Source organism: Borostomias antarcticus (genome assembly GCF_949987555.1).
Source record: "Borostomias antarcticus genome assembly, chromosome: 2".
Lineage (NCBI taxonomy): Eukaryota > Metazoa > Chordata > Actinopteri > Stomiiformes > Stomiidae > Borostomias > Borostomias antarcticus.
In genome coordinates this window covers 33,798,832-33,815,831 of record NC_140235.1, presented here as the reverse complement: position 1 = coordinate 33,815,831, position 17,000 = coordinate 33,798,832, and the positions used below count along the sequence as shown (strand labels likewise).

At 47.3% G+C, this 17,000-nt stretch overlaps 1 protein-coding gene across 1 annotated transcript in view; it reads right to left on the bottom strand.

Annotated features, from left to right (window-relative positions):
- The window catches only part of opn4xa (opsin 4xa), a gene marked incomplete at both ends in the record, with an annotated part of 11,767 nt that extends 2,645 nt beyond the window's left edge, over positions 1–9,122 (bottom strand). The window contains 4 exons of the mRNA XM_084457069.1: positions 1,881–2,052; positions 2,559–2,762; positions 3,900–4,033; positions 8,986–9,122. Of these exons, the coding sequence (XP_084313195.1) occupies positions 1,881–2,052; positions 2,559–2,762; positions 3,900–4,033; positions 8,986–9,122 (647 nt within the window). The remainder of the gene's footprint in view (positions 1–1,880; positions 2,053–2,558; positions 2,763–3,899; positions 4,034–8,985) is intronic.
- Between the last annotated feature and the right edge of the window lie 7,878 nt (positions 9,123–17,000).

Below are 17,000 nucleotides of genomic sequence, written 5' to 3'. Positions count from 1 at the left end.
TTACACAGCCCATCCTCAAGGTCTTCTCCACTCACACAGCCCATCCTCAAGGTCTTCTCCACTCACACAGCCCATCCTCCAGGTCTTCTCCACTCACACAGCCCATCCTCCAGGTCTTCTCCACTCACACAGCCCATCCTCCAGGTCTTCTCCACTTACACAGCCCATCCTCCAGGTCTTCTCCAGCGGGGATGTGGAGACGTGTTGTTATTGTCAATGTGCTTGATAAGAGCAGGCTGCACCAAAGTGCCCGATTGGCTGACGCTCTCTCTAACCAAGGTTTATATTTTGTTCTATTTTATTGTATTTTAATGATTCCATTCAATTATTACTATTTCATTGGATTGCAATTATTAATCTCTTATATTTGCTATTGCTTATTGCCTTGTTTATTGATTACCTAAGCCAGTAACATTTGCATTTAAAGTTGAAGATCTATAGTCATTCTACTCTCCCAGAGAGATCAGCCCTATAGCGGAGCAGCATCTGTTACTTATGATCATATACAATGGTTCAGATCAAAACGTTGACAAAACTAGCACTTTTGAGAAAGTTGATATTTGATCTACCACCGTTTGGTCATACAATGGATGTGGGTGGGCACCTTGAAAAATCTTTCAAAAACATGTTAAACTCTTGATTTCAAAGACAAGAAGCTCACCAAGGGGGTAATTTGTGTCCGTTGGTGTTCTGACATCAAATTCGCCGCAAAGTATGAATCCTGTAGGGTTTTATTGATCATTTTATGAAATCCATTGACTTGTATTGAAGCGACCGTTGTAGATCAATCCGCAGAGGGGATTCAGGAAGCGGAACTACTTACGGTAGCTATTGTTATTGTTTATGTTGCTAGGCTACCTAGTTTGCGGAAGTTTACACACGTATGTGCTGCGACTAAATAGTTCTATGCTCAATATTTAAAAAAGCCTTTCCAGATGAACTAGAATCTTACTTTATGGCGAATTATATGTCAGAACGCCAACTAACACCTCGGTGAATTTCTTGTCTTTGAAATTGAGTGTTTAACATGTTTTTGAATGATTTTTCACGGTGCCCATCCACATCCATTGTATGACCAAAACGGTGGTAGAGCAATTATCAGACGTTCTCAAAAGTGCTAGTTTTGTCAACATTTTGATCTGAACCATTGTATATGATCATAAGTAACCTTAAAACAGGGCTAAACATGCATTTTCCCTTTACTACTCCTTTAAGTAACATTTTCTTGGCAGAAAAGTATATTTCTCGCTAAATAATATTCTAGCAACCACACCAACAGACATGTTGAGCTGCCTTTAACAGCCTTTCAGGGGGTAGTAGGGGTGCAGCTGTGAGCGCAGGCAGAGAGGGCTCAAGGACGTCGTTAGCAGGCTGGATGAATCTACTGGATTCAGCCTGAGTTCATTCATCAGAACCCCAGTAATGATGCTTCTCTTGGCGGGAGAATGAACCTGCTAGATGGACAGGCTGGCGCTGAGGCACTGTAAGGGGGCTCCAGGAGATATTTTCTATGTATGTGTGTGTACAGTACATACTGTAATTTGTGTTTATGCGTGTGTGTGCGTGCGTTATGGGGGGTGATTTGTGCCACTCGCATACGAGCTTACTTACATGCTTGCACACAAACGTGCAACGTGTGTGTGTGTGTGCATTTGTGTGTGTGAGTGTGTGAGTGTGTGTGTGTGCGTGTGTGAGTGTGTGTGTGTGTGAGTGTGTGTGTGTGTGTGTGTGTGTGTGCGTGTGCGTGTGCGTGTGTGTGCGTGAGTGCGTGTGCGTGTGTGTGTGCGTGTGTGAGTGTGTGTGTGTGCATGTGTGTGCGTGTGTGTGTGTGTGTGTGTGTGTGTGTGTGTGTGTGCATGTGTGTGTGTGTGAGAGCTCACCTGCTGGCCCGGCGGATAGCCAGGAACATGCACAGGTAGCAGTAGAGGATGATGCCCAGCGGGATGAAGAACACGAAGCAGCAGAGCATCAGAGTGTAGCTCTTATTGGCCGGCGTGGACGTCACATAGTCCCACGTGCATGAGGTCATCAGGCCTTCGGGGATATAGGAACCTGGACAGCCGGCAGATGAGAAGAAGCCCGTGAGTGTGTGTGTGTGTGTGTGCGTGTGTGCGTGTGTGCGTGTGTGTGTGTGCGTGTGTGTGTGTGTGTGTGTGTGTGTGTGAGAATAAGATATTGGTATACGTGGAGAAAAAGAGCAAGAAAAGAGGAGAGGGGAAGGGAGTGAAGGAGGAGGAGAGAGAAGGAGGGAGGAAGGGAGGGAGGGAAGGAGGGAGGGAGGGGATGGTAGGGAGGAAGAGAGGGAGGGAGGGAGAGAAGGAGGGAGGGAGGGAGGGAAGGAGGGATGTAGGGAGGGAAGGAGGGAGGGGATGGTAGGGAGGGAGAGAGGGAGGGAGAGAAGGAGGGAGGAAGGGAGGGAGGGAAGGAGGGAAGGAGGGGATGGTAGGGAGGGGGAGAGGGAGGGAGAGAAGGAGGGAGGAAGGGAGGGAAGGAGGGAGGGAGGGGATGGTAGGGAGGGAGGGAGAGAAGGAGGGAAGGAGGGGATGGTAGGGACTCACTCCATCCCAGCAGGGGAGCCAGGCTCCAGGTCAGCGAGTAGAGCCAGACCAGCAGGATGAGGATGCAGGTCCGGCGCCGGGACGTCCAGACGATGGCCTGGAGGGGCTTGGTGATGACGATGTAGCGGTCTATGGAGATCGCCAGCAGGTTGATCATGGAGGTGATTCCAAATAAGGCCCCACAGAAGGCGTACATCTTGCAGCCTGACCACAAATGTTTTCCAGAGACAGAAAGTAGGCAACTCACAATCTGAAGCAAAATCTGAAGAAAAATAACCTGTACAACCCATAGAGGTGCATTTTCGGTGACACGTGTGTGTGCGTGTTACTGGACCGATTTTCAGTAGAACGGTGTAGCATGGTCCAACTTAGAAACCATTAACTTCTGGAGCAGATCCAAATCACGGGGCGGGTCCACAAGCCGCCTAAACACGGCCGGGCCATTCACCTCCATTCACCAGGATTACACAAAAACTACCAGACCGATTTTCATGAAACTCGGTGGAGGGGTGTAGCATGAGCGGGTCCACGAGCCGCCCAAACACGACCGGCTATTCACCTCCATTCATTTTTTAGACCAGGTTTACACTAAAACTACCAGTCTAATTTTCCTGAAACTCCGTGGAGGGGTGAATTGAATGGGTCAGCTAACAACCCATTCAATTCTGGAGCAGATCCGAATCACAGGCTGCGTCCATGAGCCGCCCAAACACAGCCGGGCCGACCATTCACCTCCATTCATTTTAGACCAGGATTACACAAAAACTACCAGAACACTTTTCATGAAACTCTGTGGAGGGGTGTAGCATGGGCCAATTTAGAACCCATTCAATTCGAACCCATTAGAGCCAGGAAATGCATTCAGGGGTGGAGGTCTGTGCTCTCTGAGCAACATTTCTAGTTGTGTTTGTTGTTGTATATTGAGGACATGGTGCTTTTTTCTATCACTTTGACTGCTGATTCACATTCACATTCAGATCATTATTTGTCACATGGAAACAGTACAGTGCACAGTCACAGTGAAATGTTACTGCTGGCTCTGTGATGTGCTCAAAAGTTACAGGTAATTATAATACACAAGTTATCAATTACACAAAAGAACCGATCTACAGTAAAGGCTACAATATAAGCGAAAGATAAAGATAGATAAGGTGCCAGTGTGGAAGTGTTCTCTTGTTCTATAGAAGACTGGGATATACAGTCGCTTCACTCACTCCAGACAACTGTACTTATTATATAAGTTGCTATGGATAAAAGCGTCTTCTAAATGACTCAAATGTAAATGTAAAAAAGCTATGAATGGTACAGAGGATACTGTAAGTTTAAGGCAAAATAATGTACCTGTTTCTCCGAACACCCACTCCTTGTAGAGGCAGTTGACAAAGAAGATGGGAGACTGTGTGACGGCCATGAGGAAGTCACTCACTGCCAGGTTCACGATGAAGTAGTTCGGGGGCGTCCGGAGCTTCTTGTCACTGAAACACAGAACAGAGGTTCAGTAGAAGTAAACAACAAGGTCTGCTTGTTTAACACAGCTCTGGCTGGGGGAGACGCTCAGGACAGGGTTACAGGAAGCTGCATGTGACCCCCTCCCCCCTCCACACACACACACACTTCATTCCATAGCATTCAATTTCAGAAATTCAATCACGGGTGGGTGAACTACCATCATTATTTTGATTACAGACCCCCCAGTAATCCTGTAGAAACACATTTCACCATAAGTGATGCCCTCCCCCGCCTCCACCAATCACATCACACTCAACATTATCCCTCAGAAAAGCAGGGGTCAACCCTCATATAGAAATGGCTCTAGTTTTCCAAGAGCTCTACCCGCTCCCTGGAAACCCAATGAACCCGGTCTGCCAGTGTTTATGGTACTGTAGATACAGCAGAGATCCAATGGGTCAAGGTTATTCTGAGCAATGTTTGGAGTCGACTGCTGTAAGTGTGGTGGTTGGAGCCCGTTCCTTCCCCTGATAGACTCTGCTGTGGCCTGATTTCACTGTTATCAAATCCTCATGTCAGGCAGTGCCCATGGGTGACATGCTGGACTAACAGAGCGGACGCTCACAGTGGCGTGGACTAGGTTCCATTACCCCTCCATGTACCATGAACCTGACTCTGGTTAAGCGCAGACCGAACAGAGGTTTGATCTGACCATCCGGCCGTGTCTCCAGCCATCACTCTCCAGCAAGTCAGCAGCCCAGAGGGCATGACCTGTGTGTGACCTGGGGCATGACCTGTGTGTCCGTCACACTTCACTACGTCATGGAGGAGATAGAGAAGACGGGTAGAGCAGAAAGACGAAGCAGGAAGAGCAGCGAGGAGGGAGGATGCAGAGGAAGAGCAGTGAGGAGGGAAGATGCAGAGGAAGAGCAGTGAGGAGGGAGGATGCAGAGGAAGAGCAGCGAGGAGGGAGGATGCAGAGGAAGAGCAGTGAGGAGGGAGGATGCAGAGGAAGAGCAGCGAGGAGGGAGGATGCAGAGGAAGAGCAGTGAGGAGGGAGGATGCAGAGGAAGAGCAGTGAGGAGGGAGGATGCAGAGGAAGAGCAGCGAGGAGGGAGGATGCAGAGGAAGAGCAGCGATGAGGGAGGATGCAGAGGAAGAGCAGTGAGGAGGGAGGATGCAGAGGAAGAGCAGTGAGGAGGGAGGATGCAGAGGAGAGCAGCGAGGAGGGAGGATGCAGAGGAAGAGCAGCGAGGAGGGAGGATGCAGAGGAAGAGCAGTGAGGAGGGAGGATGCAGAGGAAGAGCAGTGAGGAGGGAGGATGCAGAGGAAGAGCAGTGAGGAGGGAGGATGCAGAGGAAGAGCAGTGAGGAGGGAGGATGCAGAGGAAGAGCAGTGAGGAGCGAGGATGCAGAGGAAGAGTAGACTACAGAAGTCTGACTCCCTAGATGTGACGCAGCCGGGCAGCAGAGGTCTGGCGGTGGGTTCAGGCAGGACATAACGAGCGCCCCTGGACCAGGAGTTGTGCTTCTCCTCATGAGGAACAGGCCTGTTCTCAGTGTGAGCCAATCAGCAACCAGACTGGGAACGGATCTCTGTTGCGCTCAGTAAGGTTTCACTCGAGGTCTGGAGATGCCAGCCAAATTAATACCTGACTTTCCCAGAAATCCAGTTCCTGTTCTGTACTCCATCTAAAGGCATGTGCGTGTGTGTGTGCGTGTGCGTGTGTGTGTGAATAACGGAGCCTGTCCATCCACAGAGCCTTTGATGTCCAGGCATGCGAGGCCAGTCCAGCTCACCAGTCAGGATCATGAGCACCGCACACTCACTGATGCTTGAGAAACACTTTGATCTAAAAATGCCTAACGGGGGTAACCCCCTACCCCAATACACACGCACGCACACCCACACACACACCCACACACACACACACACTCAGGGTACGCTCAGTGCATCTTTACACTCAGTTAAGGTCAAATGTTCACTGACTTTTCATGATGATGCATTCCCTGGTGGCATAATGCTGTACTGCTATTGTTATATAGAATGATGATGGCCTGTAGTGCATGAAACAATTACATCAACTCTTCACTCACCAGATGAAGAGGCATACAAATACACTATACCCTGTATAGACTAAAACCTTTAGGTGTAAATGTCCCCTTGTTCTTCTTAGAAGCAGTGTCCTGGGAGTGGAAGAGACAGTAGTGAGTGAATCAGAGGGTGGGAAGTGGAGGGGTCGTGTGTCAGAGCGGGCAGCTCCACTCTCAGCAACTCCAAATGTAGAAAGCATGTCAGCAGGCCCTGAGGACTCTCTCCTCACTGCTAGACTGACTCTGACAAACCTGGCAACCGCTCAGTCCCCAGACAGCTCCAGACCTGACTCCTACAAACCTGGCAACCGCTCAGCCCCTAGACAGCTCCAGACCTGACTCCTACAAACCTGGCAACCGCTCAGTCCCCAGACAGCTCCAGACCTGACTCCTACAAACCTGGCAACCGCTCAGCCCCCAAGACAGCTCCAGACCTGACTCCTACAAACCTGGCAACCGCTCAGTCCCCAGACAGCTCCAGACCTGACTCCGGCAGCAACATTTCACTGTGACTGGACATTAGGCTGCATGTGACAAATAAAGGAATCGTGAATGTTTAATCTTGAGGAGAGATATGCAGGCTACTGGAGGGGGGCCGGCGTGCCCACCGTTGTCCGAGTTCAACCAGCGCGTTGCCATAATAGGGACAACAGCACTGTTGGGTGTGCGCGCCGCTGGCGATATGGATACAGACACCAGGGACACGGACTACCACCCCCTCTCCGCGGCAGACTCTCCGTCTAGCGCACTAACACACATCCAACTGTAGAATTAACTGATTAAATGGATTGTTGAAAACAAACACAACACTCATTAATTTACACCAAAATCACAAATTATTAGCACACAATCGAAATATTTTATATGCCTACACATCTGCTTCATGAAGGGACTGGGCCCTACCAGAAGAAGCTTACATGAAGGGACTGGGCCCTACCAGAAGAAGCATACATGACCAGGACTGGGCCCTACCAGAAGAAGCATACATGACCAGGACTGGGCCCTACCAGAAGAAGGCATCAGGGGCGGCGCATGCACTTGGCATACAAGGCAATTGCCTAGAGCGCCGAGGCACTAGGGCCGCACAAATCTCCGCTAGCACCCCCGCCCCCCCACGCTCAACAAATCGTCCGACAATCTGAATTGTCCGCTAGCACCCCCCCTCCCCACCGCTCTTCCGACAATCGGAATTGTCCGCTAGCCGCCCCCCCTGCTCAACAACTTGTCGGGGGCGCACTGTCGTTATTTTGCCTAGGGTGGAAATATTTTATCGACATCTTCAAGACTGATCAACACGAATAACAAGCAATGCGGAGCGAAATGATTTAAACTATGACATATCAGATATTCTGACGCACACGTTTACAATGGAAATTATGGTTATGATTAGGACACGTTATTGGGAATTATGCAAATATAATTGTATTTCAATCATATATCATCCAACTGTAGAATTGAGGTGACCGCAATCACCAATTGTGCATAGTCTACATTTCCGCACTCAAATGGCCTACTTGCGACTGCTATTCAGTGTTCGTATATTCTGTTCTTAGCTGAGAACAAATCCCAGATGAGAAACCATTGGTGAATGCCAGAATTTTCTTAGAAACAGCGTAAGTACAGTTTAAGAAGAAATGCTTCTTAAGAACTTCTTTACTTCGTTGTTGAATGAGATCCCTCTGCCGCTGTATTTACGAGACTAATATCCACAATTGTTGTGTATTGATCCTGTGCCAGAGCCCAGCAGCGTGTTCCAGACAGTGGAGTGAAAACCTTGAGTTTGCTAACCCTGATATTGAATTGAATTGAATGTCAGGGTTACTGTAGCAAACTCAGAGTTTTCACTAAACCTGCTTTCTGGAACCCCCCCACCACCACCAGGCTGTGAACTCAGGACAACAGCGGTCAAGACGAGCCTGGCTGGACCTTCTGTCTGTCAGCCAGCATCACATTAGCAGTCGTGAGCTGTCACTCATGGCAGCGTCAACAATAAGTCAAGCGCACCATCATGTCACTAGCGATAACATTTAAGAGCACACCACAAACACACACACACACACACACACACACACACACACTACACACACTACACACACACACACCACACACACCACACACACACACACATGCACACTACACACACACACGCACACTACACACACACACACACACACACACTACACACCACACACACCACACACATACACATACTACACACACACGCACACTACACACACACACGCACACTACACACACACCACACACACACACACACACCACACACACACACACACACACACTACACACACACACACACACACACACACACACACACACACACACACACACACACACACCACACACACCAGCATCACAAAGTCAAACAGGAACCAAGAGCTCAGGCTGGCCACTCTGCAGTCAGATGAGCTTCCCTCTCTCGTCTGGTCAGAGACATGTGACATGTTTTATAAACATGACCATGACTGTGTAAATAAAAAGTTGAACATGTTTCCAGAATTCCTGAGCGCCCAGATGATAAACCCCAGGATGTAAACCCAACGAGGGCTCTTTGCCGCATTCTGCAACTTGCAAAGTCAGTTAAAGGTCAAAGGGAATCGTGTTAACATTTCTTCTGTAACCTACACATCTGCTTCATGAAGGGACTGGGCCCTACCAGAAGAAGCATACATGAGCAGGACTGGGCCCTACCAGAAGAAGCATACATGAGCAGGACTGGGCCCTACCAGAAGAAGCATACATGAGCAGGACTGGGCCCTACCAGAAGAAGGCGTACATGACCAGGACTGGGCCCTACCAGAAGAAGCATACATGAGCAGGACTGGGCCCTACCAGAAGAAGCATACATGAGCAGGACTGGGCCCTACCAGATGAAGGCATACATGACCAACACGTTGCCGATGACGCCCACCGCTCCAATCACCAGGACGAAGAAGGCCACGATGTAGTGGGCGTGGTCCGGAACATCCACCTTCCGGAAGAATCCTCGCTCGATGTTGTCCATGCTGCTGTAACAAGGACAATGACACGAAGAAACCAGTGGGATCATACAGAGACACCAGCCTATCAGAGGTCTCGCCTATCAACCCCAGCCCAACCTATCAGAGGTCTCATATCAACCCCAGCCCAACCTATCAGAGGTCTCATATCAACCCCAGCCCAACCTATCAGAGGTCTCATATCAACCCCAGCCTCACATCCTGGTTCTGTCCTCCCAGACCCCGCCTCCTTCAGCATGTCTGTATAGAGCTCATCACCAGCAGCTGCAATGCCCACATAATGAGGGGCAACGACGCCTCTGCCTGCCGGCATGTTGATCGCTATGACAACATCATCTCGCTCGTTCATTCCCCCTCTACGCTGTAGCTGTCATCTTGTCATATGTTATCTGTCTCAACATAAACGTCTGCATGTCTAAATGCACGTTTGTTTAGTCGACGTTAAGACATGTTTCAGCCTCTCTCCTCAGGTATGCTGTGCTCGTTCTCCCTTATACACCAGTGTGAAGGATTCTAGTTTGAGAGAATTGTTTTTGAGCCCGACCACACGTCCCCAAGTATATGTCATGGGATTATATCCTGTCACAATGTGAACTTCAGAATGACATCATGACTACAGTGACATCTACTGTGGGGAGTTTGGGGTCATTAAATGTGGATGAAGTTGAGACCCAGAGTTCAGCAGGACTTGCTTACTTCCACTCTACCTGGGTTGACTAGGCTATATGCACAACTCCAGTACTTCCTGAAATTAGACATGCTTCTCTATTTCCTATCCTACACTATTGGATGAAGTGATTAATCAGGTGTGCCTGACTGCAGCACAATGATCAGGCACACCTGAATAATCATTTTATCCAATAGTGTAGGACAGGAAATAGAGAAGCATGTCTTATTTCAGGAAGTACTGGAGTTGTGCATATAGCCCATTGGTGGTTACTATTCAGCTCAGGCCCATGATATCCAGGGGCTGGGGTATTAGGTGTGCTCTCCTCCTCTTCATCTCCTCTCCTCCTCTTCATCTCTCCTAATCTTAATGGCATGGAGACACCAGACGGTCCCTCTGAGACAGGCGGGAACAGACAAGCCTGTCCGTCCTCTCTCACTAGGGACTGATTGAGAGATTAGTCTGGCTGAGTTCCTAATGTGGAATCAGTACAGACAAGCACAGGTTCTGTGTGGATGTCTTATGTCCTCTTTTTAATGAGGTACAGGGATGGAGGAGGGATGGAGGAGGAGGATGGAGGAGGAGGAGGGTTGGAGGAGGGATGGAGGAGGAGGAGGAGGAAGAGGAGGAGGATGGAGGAGGAGGAGGGTTGGAGGAGGGATGGAGGAGGAGGAGGAGGAAGAGGAGGAGGATGGAGGAGGAGGAGGAGGGATGGAGGAGGAGGAGGAGGGATGGAGGAGGAGGATGGAGGAGGAGGAGGAGGGATGTAGGAGGGATGGAGGAGGAGAATGGAGGAGGAGGATGGAGGAGGAGGAGGATGGAGGAGGAGGGATGGAGGAGGAGGAGGAGGGATGTAGGAGGGATGGAGGAGGAGGATGGAGGAGGAGGAGTAGGAGGGATGGAGGAGGATGGAGGAGGAGGGATGGAGGAGGATGAGGAGGAGGGATGGAGGAGGATGAGGAGGAGGGATGATGGAGGAGGAGGAGGAGGGATGGAGGAGGAGGATGGAGGAGGATGAAGAAGAGGGGGAGGAGGGATGGAGGAGGGATGGAGGAGGATGAGGAGGAGGGATGAGGAGGAGGGATGGAGGAGGAGGATGAGGAGGAGGGATGGAGGAGGAGGATGGAGGAGGAGGGATGGAGGAGGAGGATGGAGGAGGAGGGATGGAGGATGGAGGAAGATGAAGAAGAGGGGAGGAGGAGGATGAGGAAGAGGGATGGAGGAGGATGAGGAGGAGGGATGGAGGAGGAGGATGAGGAGAAGGGATGGAAGAGAGATGGAGGAGGAAGCCAAACTCGGTGGATTGGGAAATAAATCGGTGAAAAACATTGAACGGTCAGAGCTAATATTCTGGTGATGATCTATGATGATTTTATTCTGGACTGCCACTTCATCTTTATTTACCACCATATATTATGATATGCTTGTCTTTGCTATGTTTGGATAATGGAATATGGTTGTTAGAAATTAGGTGTGGGTTGTAATTCAGAGATCTTATCTAAACCTCTAGGATGCAGATATGTCCAGTAATCTCTGTGGTAGATATTGATGTTTCCAGGACAGGCTGGTCTCTGGGGAAGAGTATTGCACTGAGGCTGAGAAGATTACTCATTATGTGACTATATTGATTGTTGCATATCCGTCCTTAACAGCAACATTAGAAACGGTATAATAGATCCCCATTCCCGTGCTCCTTATTTACAGTCAAATTCAGAGTTTAAAATTCTAGTGAATAAATGTAGAACGCTAGTGAGAACTTCATGAGGGCCAAGCATTCAACAGATGTCTAAAGCTGATTAATCACGTTAATATGTCTATAGGAGGTGATTAACCTGGGACAGATTTTGATGATGAAAATGTCTCTCAGGGTGAGAGTTCCCTGGCTTTGGTCCCTGTTATGTTGCCACACTGATTATAAGAGGATTTATTTCTTTACATTAATGTGATTGCATCAAGAGCACAGATCAAGTCACGCAATTCTCCTGAACAAACCGATTGAGTTGAGTTTCGGTCACTTCCTTCAGAAGACAGGAGGGTGCAGAGTCATTGAGGGTTATGAGATGCCAGTATTAGTGCTGCCATCCAAGGCGTAGCACAGACATCTCAAGAGACTATCGTCATTTGTGTTTATTATTCTGTTTTAGGTGTTTATCATACTATTGTGTTTTAGGTGAACACTAGCAGAAGATACATGTATGATTTATAACTTCTTCTTTTTTTATCACATTGATAACACTGGGTGTTATCAATCACTTCTATGACCACTCCTACAGTAATATGCTCTGGAGATGAATGCCAAATAAGCTATTAATACTAATATATTCTGTTTTATTGTTGTCTGTTAATGAGTTGTCTTTAGAAAGGGACTGAGCTGCTCTGGACATGTAATTAATAATATTCAATTAATATGTTAATACACATTTGTTTGGCCCCTACAATAACTACAATAATTATGAAGCCCTTGAATTCCATGGAGGTAAACAAATGATGCGCATTATGAATTAGGAAAGCTGTAGTTCTAGTTAGTGAACTCCATATACACCACACACAAACACAAAACACATACACCCCACACACAAACACCAAACACATACACCCCACACACAAACACCAAACACATACACCCCACACACAAACACCAAACACATACACCCCACACACAAACACCAAACACATACACACCACACACAAACACCAAACACATACACCCCACACACAAACACCAAACACATACACCCCACACACAAACACCAAACACATACACACCACACACAAACACCAAACACATACAGACCACACACAAACACCAAACACATACACACCACACACAAACACCAAACACATACACCCCACACACAAACACCAAACACATACGCCCCACACACAAACACCAAACACATACACACCACACACAAACACCAAACACATACACACCACACACAAACACCAAACACATACACACCACACACAAACAAACATCAAAAAGTTCAACTTAAGTGTGTCAAATCAATACCCGGGGCCCCCGCTGGGCTCATTGATGCTGCCCTTCTCTCCGTTCCCTTCTCTCCCTCTCCATCATGTAACAGCCTCCAGCGTCAGAGACACCCCTCCCCCCCCCCCACCCCCACCAGCCCCCTCCACCCCTCCACCCACCCCCACCAGCCCCCCCCCCCACCCCCACCAGCCTGCTGTCTGCTGTTACAAGCATAAATCACTGCCATCAAATGCTCCAACTCAACAGAAGTGATCACCCTGGTGTGTTTAAGAGATTCCGTGGTTGTATATGAGGACAGTAGTGAATGCTGTATGAGGCTGCTGCAGGTGGCAGAGAGAGAGAGAGATGTGTGTGAGCTTGTGATTATTGATTCAAATGAAGCTAAGAGGATGGACATGAGATTTCACTATCCCAGCCATATAGTATAGTTGTTGATGAATAGACTACTTTTGTCCTGTCTGCCCCATTTTTTTATGTTCCATGTCAAACCTGAGGCGAGTTTATTTATGTGAACAAATATTAACAATATTGTGATGTGAAGTGCGACTGCAGTTGTACGCATTGTACACGACTGAGCTGTCAGAAATATATGCTCTTGACATGTATATACCAGCCGGCAGAGGAGAATTTCTCAATTTAATTCAGGCCATGAACAGTACAATGACTAATCTAATCCAGTCCCATTTTTAAAATCTTTCAACATGAAAAAAAAAAATCCTAAACCATCATTTTCAAACCACAATACTGAAAAAATACTTGTTAGGTAACATTTTTAAACATGATTGCTGAAAATCATAGCAAACGACTGGTCTGTTCCTGTAACAAGTGAGGGTCTACACTACCTGCTTAGGTGTCCTTCTCTTTCTCCTGAAGAGTCTGCACTTGTGTGGAATGGAAAAGGAGCCAGCTGACTGTGTAGATCACAACAGTGGCTGGTCTAGACCACAGCCTCTCTAATCCCAGAGCTAGGTGGAGCCTGATGCTGAGACGCCCTGACCATTAACGCAACAGGAGCCTCTCTCTCTCTATCCCTCTCTCTATCTATAAATATATATCTCCTCTCCTCTCTCCTCTTTCTCTCTCTCCTCTCTCTCTCCCTCCTCACTGCTCAGCCAGCAGTAGAGAGCAGAGCAGCACATTAACCCAGCCCCCTGACTCCCCTCCCTTCTCCTCTCTCCCCTCCCTTCTCCTCTCTCTCCTCCCTTCTCCTCTCTCTCCCGTCCCTTCTCCTCTCTCTCCCCTCCCTTCTCCTCTCTCTCTCCTCCCTTCTCCCTTTCCCCTCCCTTCTCCTCTCTCTCCCCTCCCTTCTCCTCTCTCTCCCCTCACTTCGCCTCTCTCTCCCCTCCCTTCTCTCTCTCCCCTCGCTTCTCTCTCTCCCCTCACTTCTCTCTCCCCTCCCTTCTCCTCTCTCTCCCCTCCCTTCTCCTCTCTCTCCCCTCCCTTCTCCTCTCTCTCTCCCCTCCCTTCTCCTCTCTCTCTCCTCCCTTCTCCTCTCTCTCCCCTCCCTCCCCCCCCTTCTCCTCTCCCCCCCTTCTCCTCTCTCTCCCCTCCCTTCTCCCCCCTCCCTTCTCCTCTCTCTCCCCTCCTTTCTCCTCTCTCTCTCCTCCCTTCTCCTCTCTCTCTCCTCCCCTCTCTCTCCTCCCTTCTCCCTTCTCTCTCCCCCCCTTCTACTCTCTCTCCCCTGCTCGTGTGTTCCATTGGTCTGCGATGCTCCTTCATCACATGTAGCTAACCTGTCCATCTGACATGGCAGGAGTTTGGAGAACACTTTAGAATAACTATCCCTTAGAAATAGTTAATAGATCATTCACAAGCTGTTAGTTAATGGATTATTAATGATGTGTTAAACATTTATTTACAGTCGGTTAATGAGTTATAACTATCCCTTGTAAATAGTCAATAGATCATCCACAAACTGTTAGTTAATGAGCTATTAATGATTTGTTAAATGTCTGTTAATAATTGATTAATGATTTAAAACTACACCTTATAAATAGTTAATAGATCATGAACAAGCTATTAGTAAACTACTTACTAATGATTTGTTGAGTATTTGTTAATAGTTGATCCACCTACAGCTGGCCCCATCTGGCCTTCCATCAGGGGATCCACCTTAACACAAATCAATACATGTTTAGAAGTGAGTAACAAATCATTATGTAAAGGTTAGTAAATATGTAAGGGATAATACACGATGAGGTGTGCTGTTATCAAAAAATAATGCACAACGAGGGGGCTAATGACCCCATGAGGAGAAGCCTCAGGTTGCCTCCGTGAAGCGCATTATGTCTCAATAGCAGTGTTGTGTATGCGCATTATTGTTCAGTAACAGTGTTGTGTATTTTCAGTAACAGTGTTGTGTATTTTCAGTAGCAGTGTTGAATATTTTCAGTGATAGTGTTGGGTATTTTCAGTAACAGTGTAGTGTATTTTCAGTAACAATGTTGTGTATTTTCAGTAACAGTGTTGTGTATTTTCAGTAACAGTGTAGTATTTTCAGTAGCAGTGTTGTGTATTTTCAGTAGCAGTGTTGTGTATTTTCAGTAACAGTGTTGTGTATTTTCAGTAACAGCGTTGTGTATTTTCACTAACAGTGTTGGGTATTTTCAGTAACAGTGTTGTGTATTTTCAGTAGCAGTGTTGTGTATTTTCACTAACAGTGTAATGTATTTTCAGTAACAGTGTTGTGTATTTTCAGTAAGTGTTGTGTATTTTCAGTAAGTGTTGTGTATTTTCAGTAGCAGTGTTGTGTATTTTCACTAACAGTGTTGTGTATTTTCAGTAGCAGTGTTGTGTATTTTCAGTAACAGTGTTGTGTATTTTCAGTAACAGTGTTGTGTATTTTCAGTAACAGTGTTGTGTATTTTCACTAACAGTGTTGTGTATTTTCACTAACAGTGTTGTGTATTTTCACTAACAGTGTTGTGTATTTTCAGTAGCAGTGTTTTGTATTTTCAGTAACAGTGTTGTGTATTTTCAGTAACAATGTTGTGTATTTTCAGGAAAATTACCTTTATCCATTCATGCTCTTATCTTCTCTATGAAGAAGCAGTTAGCAGTGTCTGTGGAGTGATGAGCTCTGTAAAGGGGCTGTTGTTTAAGTGGGAAATGAGCTGTTCTGCCACTATTTCTCTGCTACCTTGGACACTACAGGCAGCATGCTAATTGGCCTGTAGTTGCAGACTGCCTGGGGATCACCTGACTTAAAATCGGTGCCACAATCGCTGTCTTCCATGTCTTCGGGAATATTGCCTGTGAGATGGACTGATTGATGATCTGTGCAATAGGGGAGGCTAGCGATTCTTTCAGGCTCTTAAGCATGGTCCATCCCAAAGAGGTCTTTGGCTGTAGAGTGTTTGAGTGAGTCTATAATCCTCTGTACTTTACTCTCTGTGATACAGTCAATGTTAAAGGAGGGCAGAACGGGATTCACTGGGGTAACGTTCTCTCTCTTCTGTATTGGGGAAGCATTGTGCAATCTCAGCGACAGAATCTATAAAGTATGCATTGAAGGCTTTTGCCAGTTCCCAACTTTAGAATAATGTGTGTGTGTGTGTGTGTGTGTGTGTGTGTGTGTGTGTGTGTGTGCACGCGCGCATGTAACTAACTCATGTAAATCTAGCCTAAAACCTCCTATAAGTGACATTCCCTCTGAACAGAGAAAGACGCTGAGGTTGTGTGTACTGTAGGAATGCAGAGACAGATTCAGTCAGCAGGAATGTCCCATAAAGCACAACATGGGATCACAGATTCACAATCATATCTGGATCAAATACTATTTGAAATATTTAAATTACTTTAAATAGTTTTTGGAACAATGTTATTTTAATTATGTATTCAATTTGAGCGTTTTGTATTTTTAGATAAGAAGTGCAATAACCTTACTTCAAATATATTACTATTTGACTGGAGTAATTGATTTTCAGAAGTATTTATTCAAATAATAAAATACAAGTAGTTTCATTGTGGCTGGTTATTTGCAAATACTCAAATACAAGTAATTGCTCTGATCAAGACTGTGGCTGGTTATTGAGAGTGTGACCCAGGCCTCGGCCCCCCAGCCTTGGCCCCCCAGCCTCCCCCCCCTGCCTCCTCCCCAGCCTCACTTTCCTCCCCCCAGCCTCCTCCCCCGAGCCTCACTTTCCTCCCTCCCAGCCTCCTCCCCAGCCTCACTTTCCTCCCCCCAGCCTCACTTTCCTCTCCCCCAGCCCCCCCCCCCTC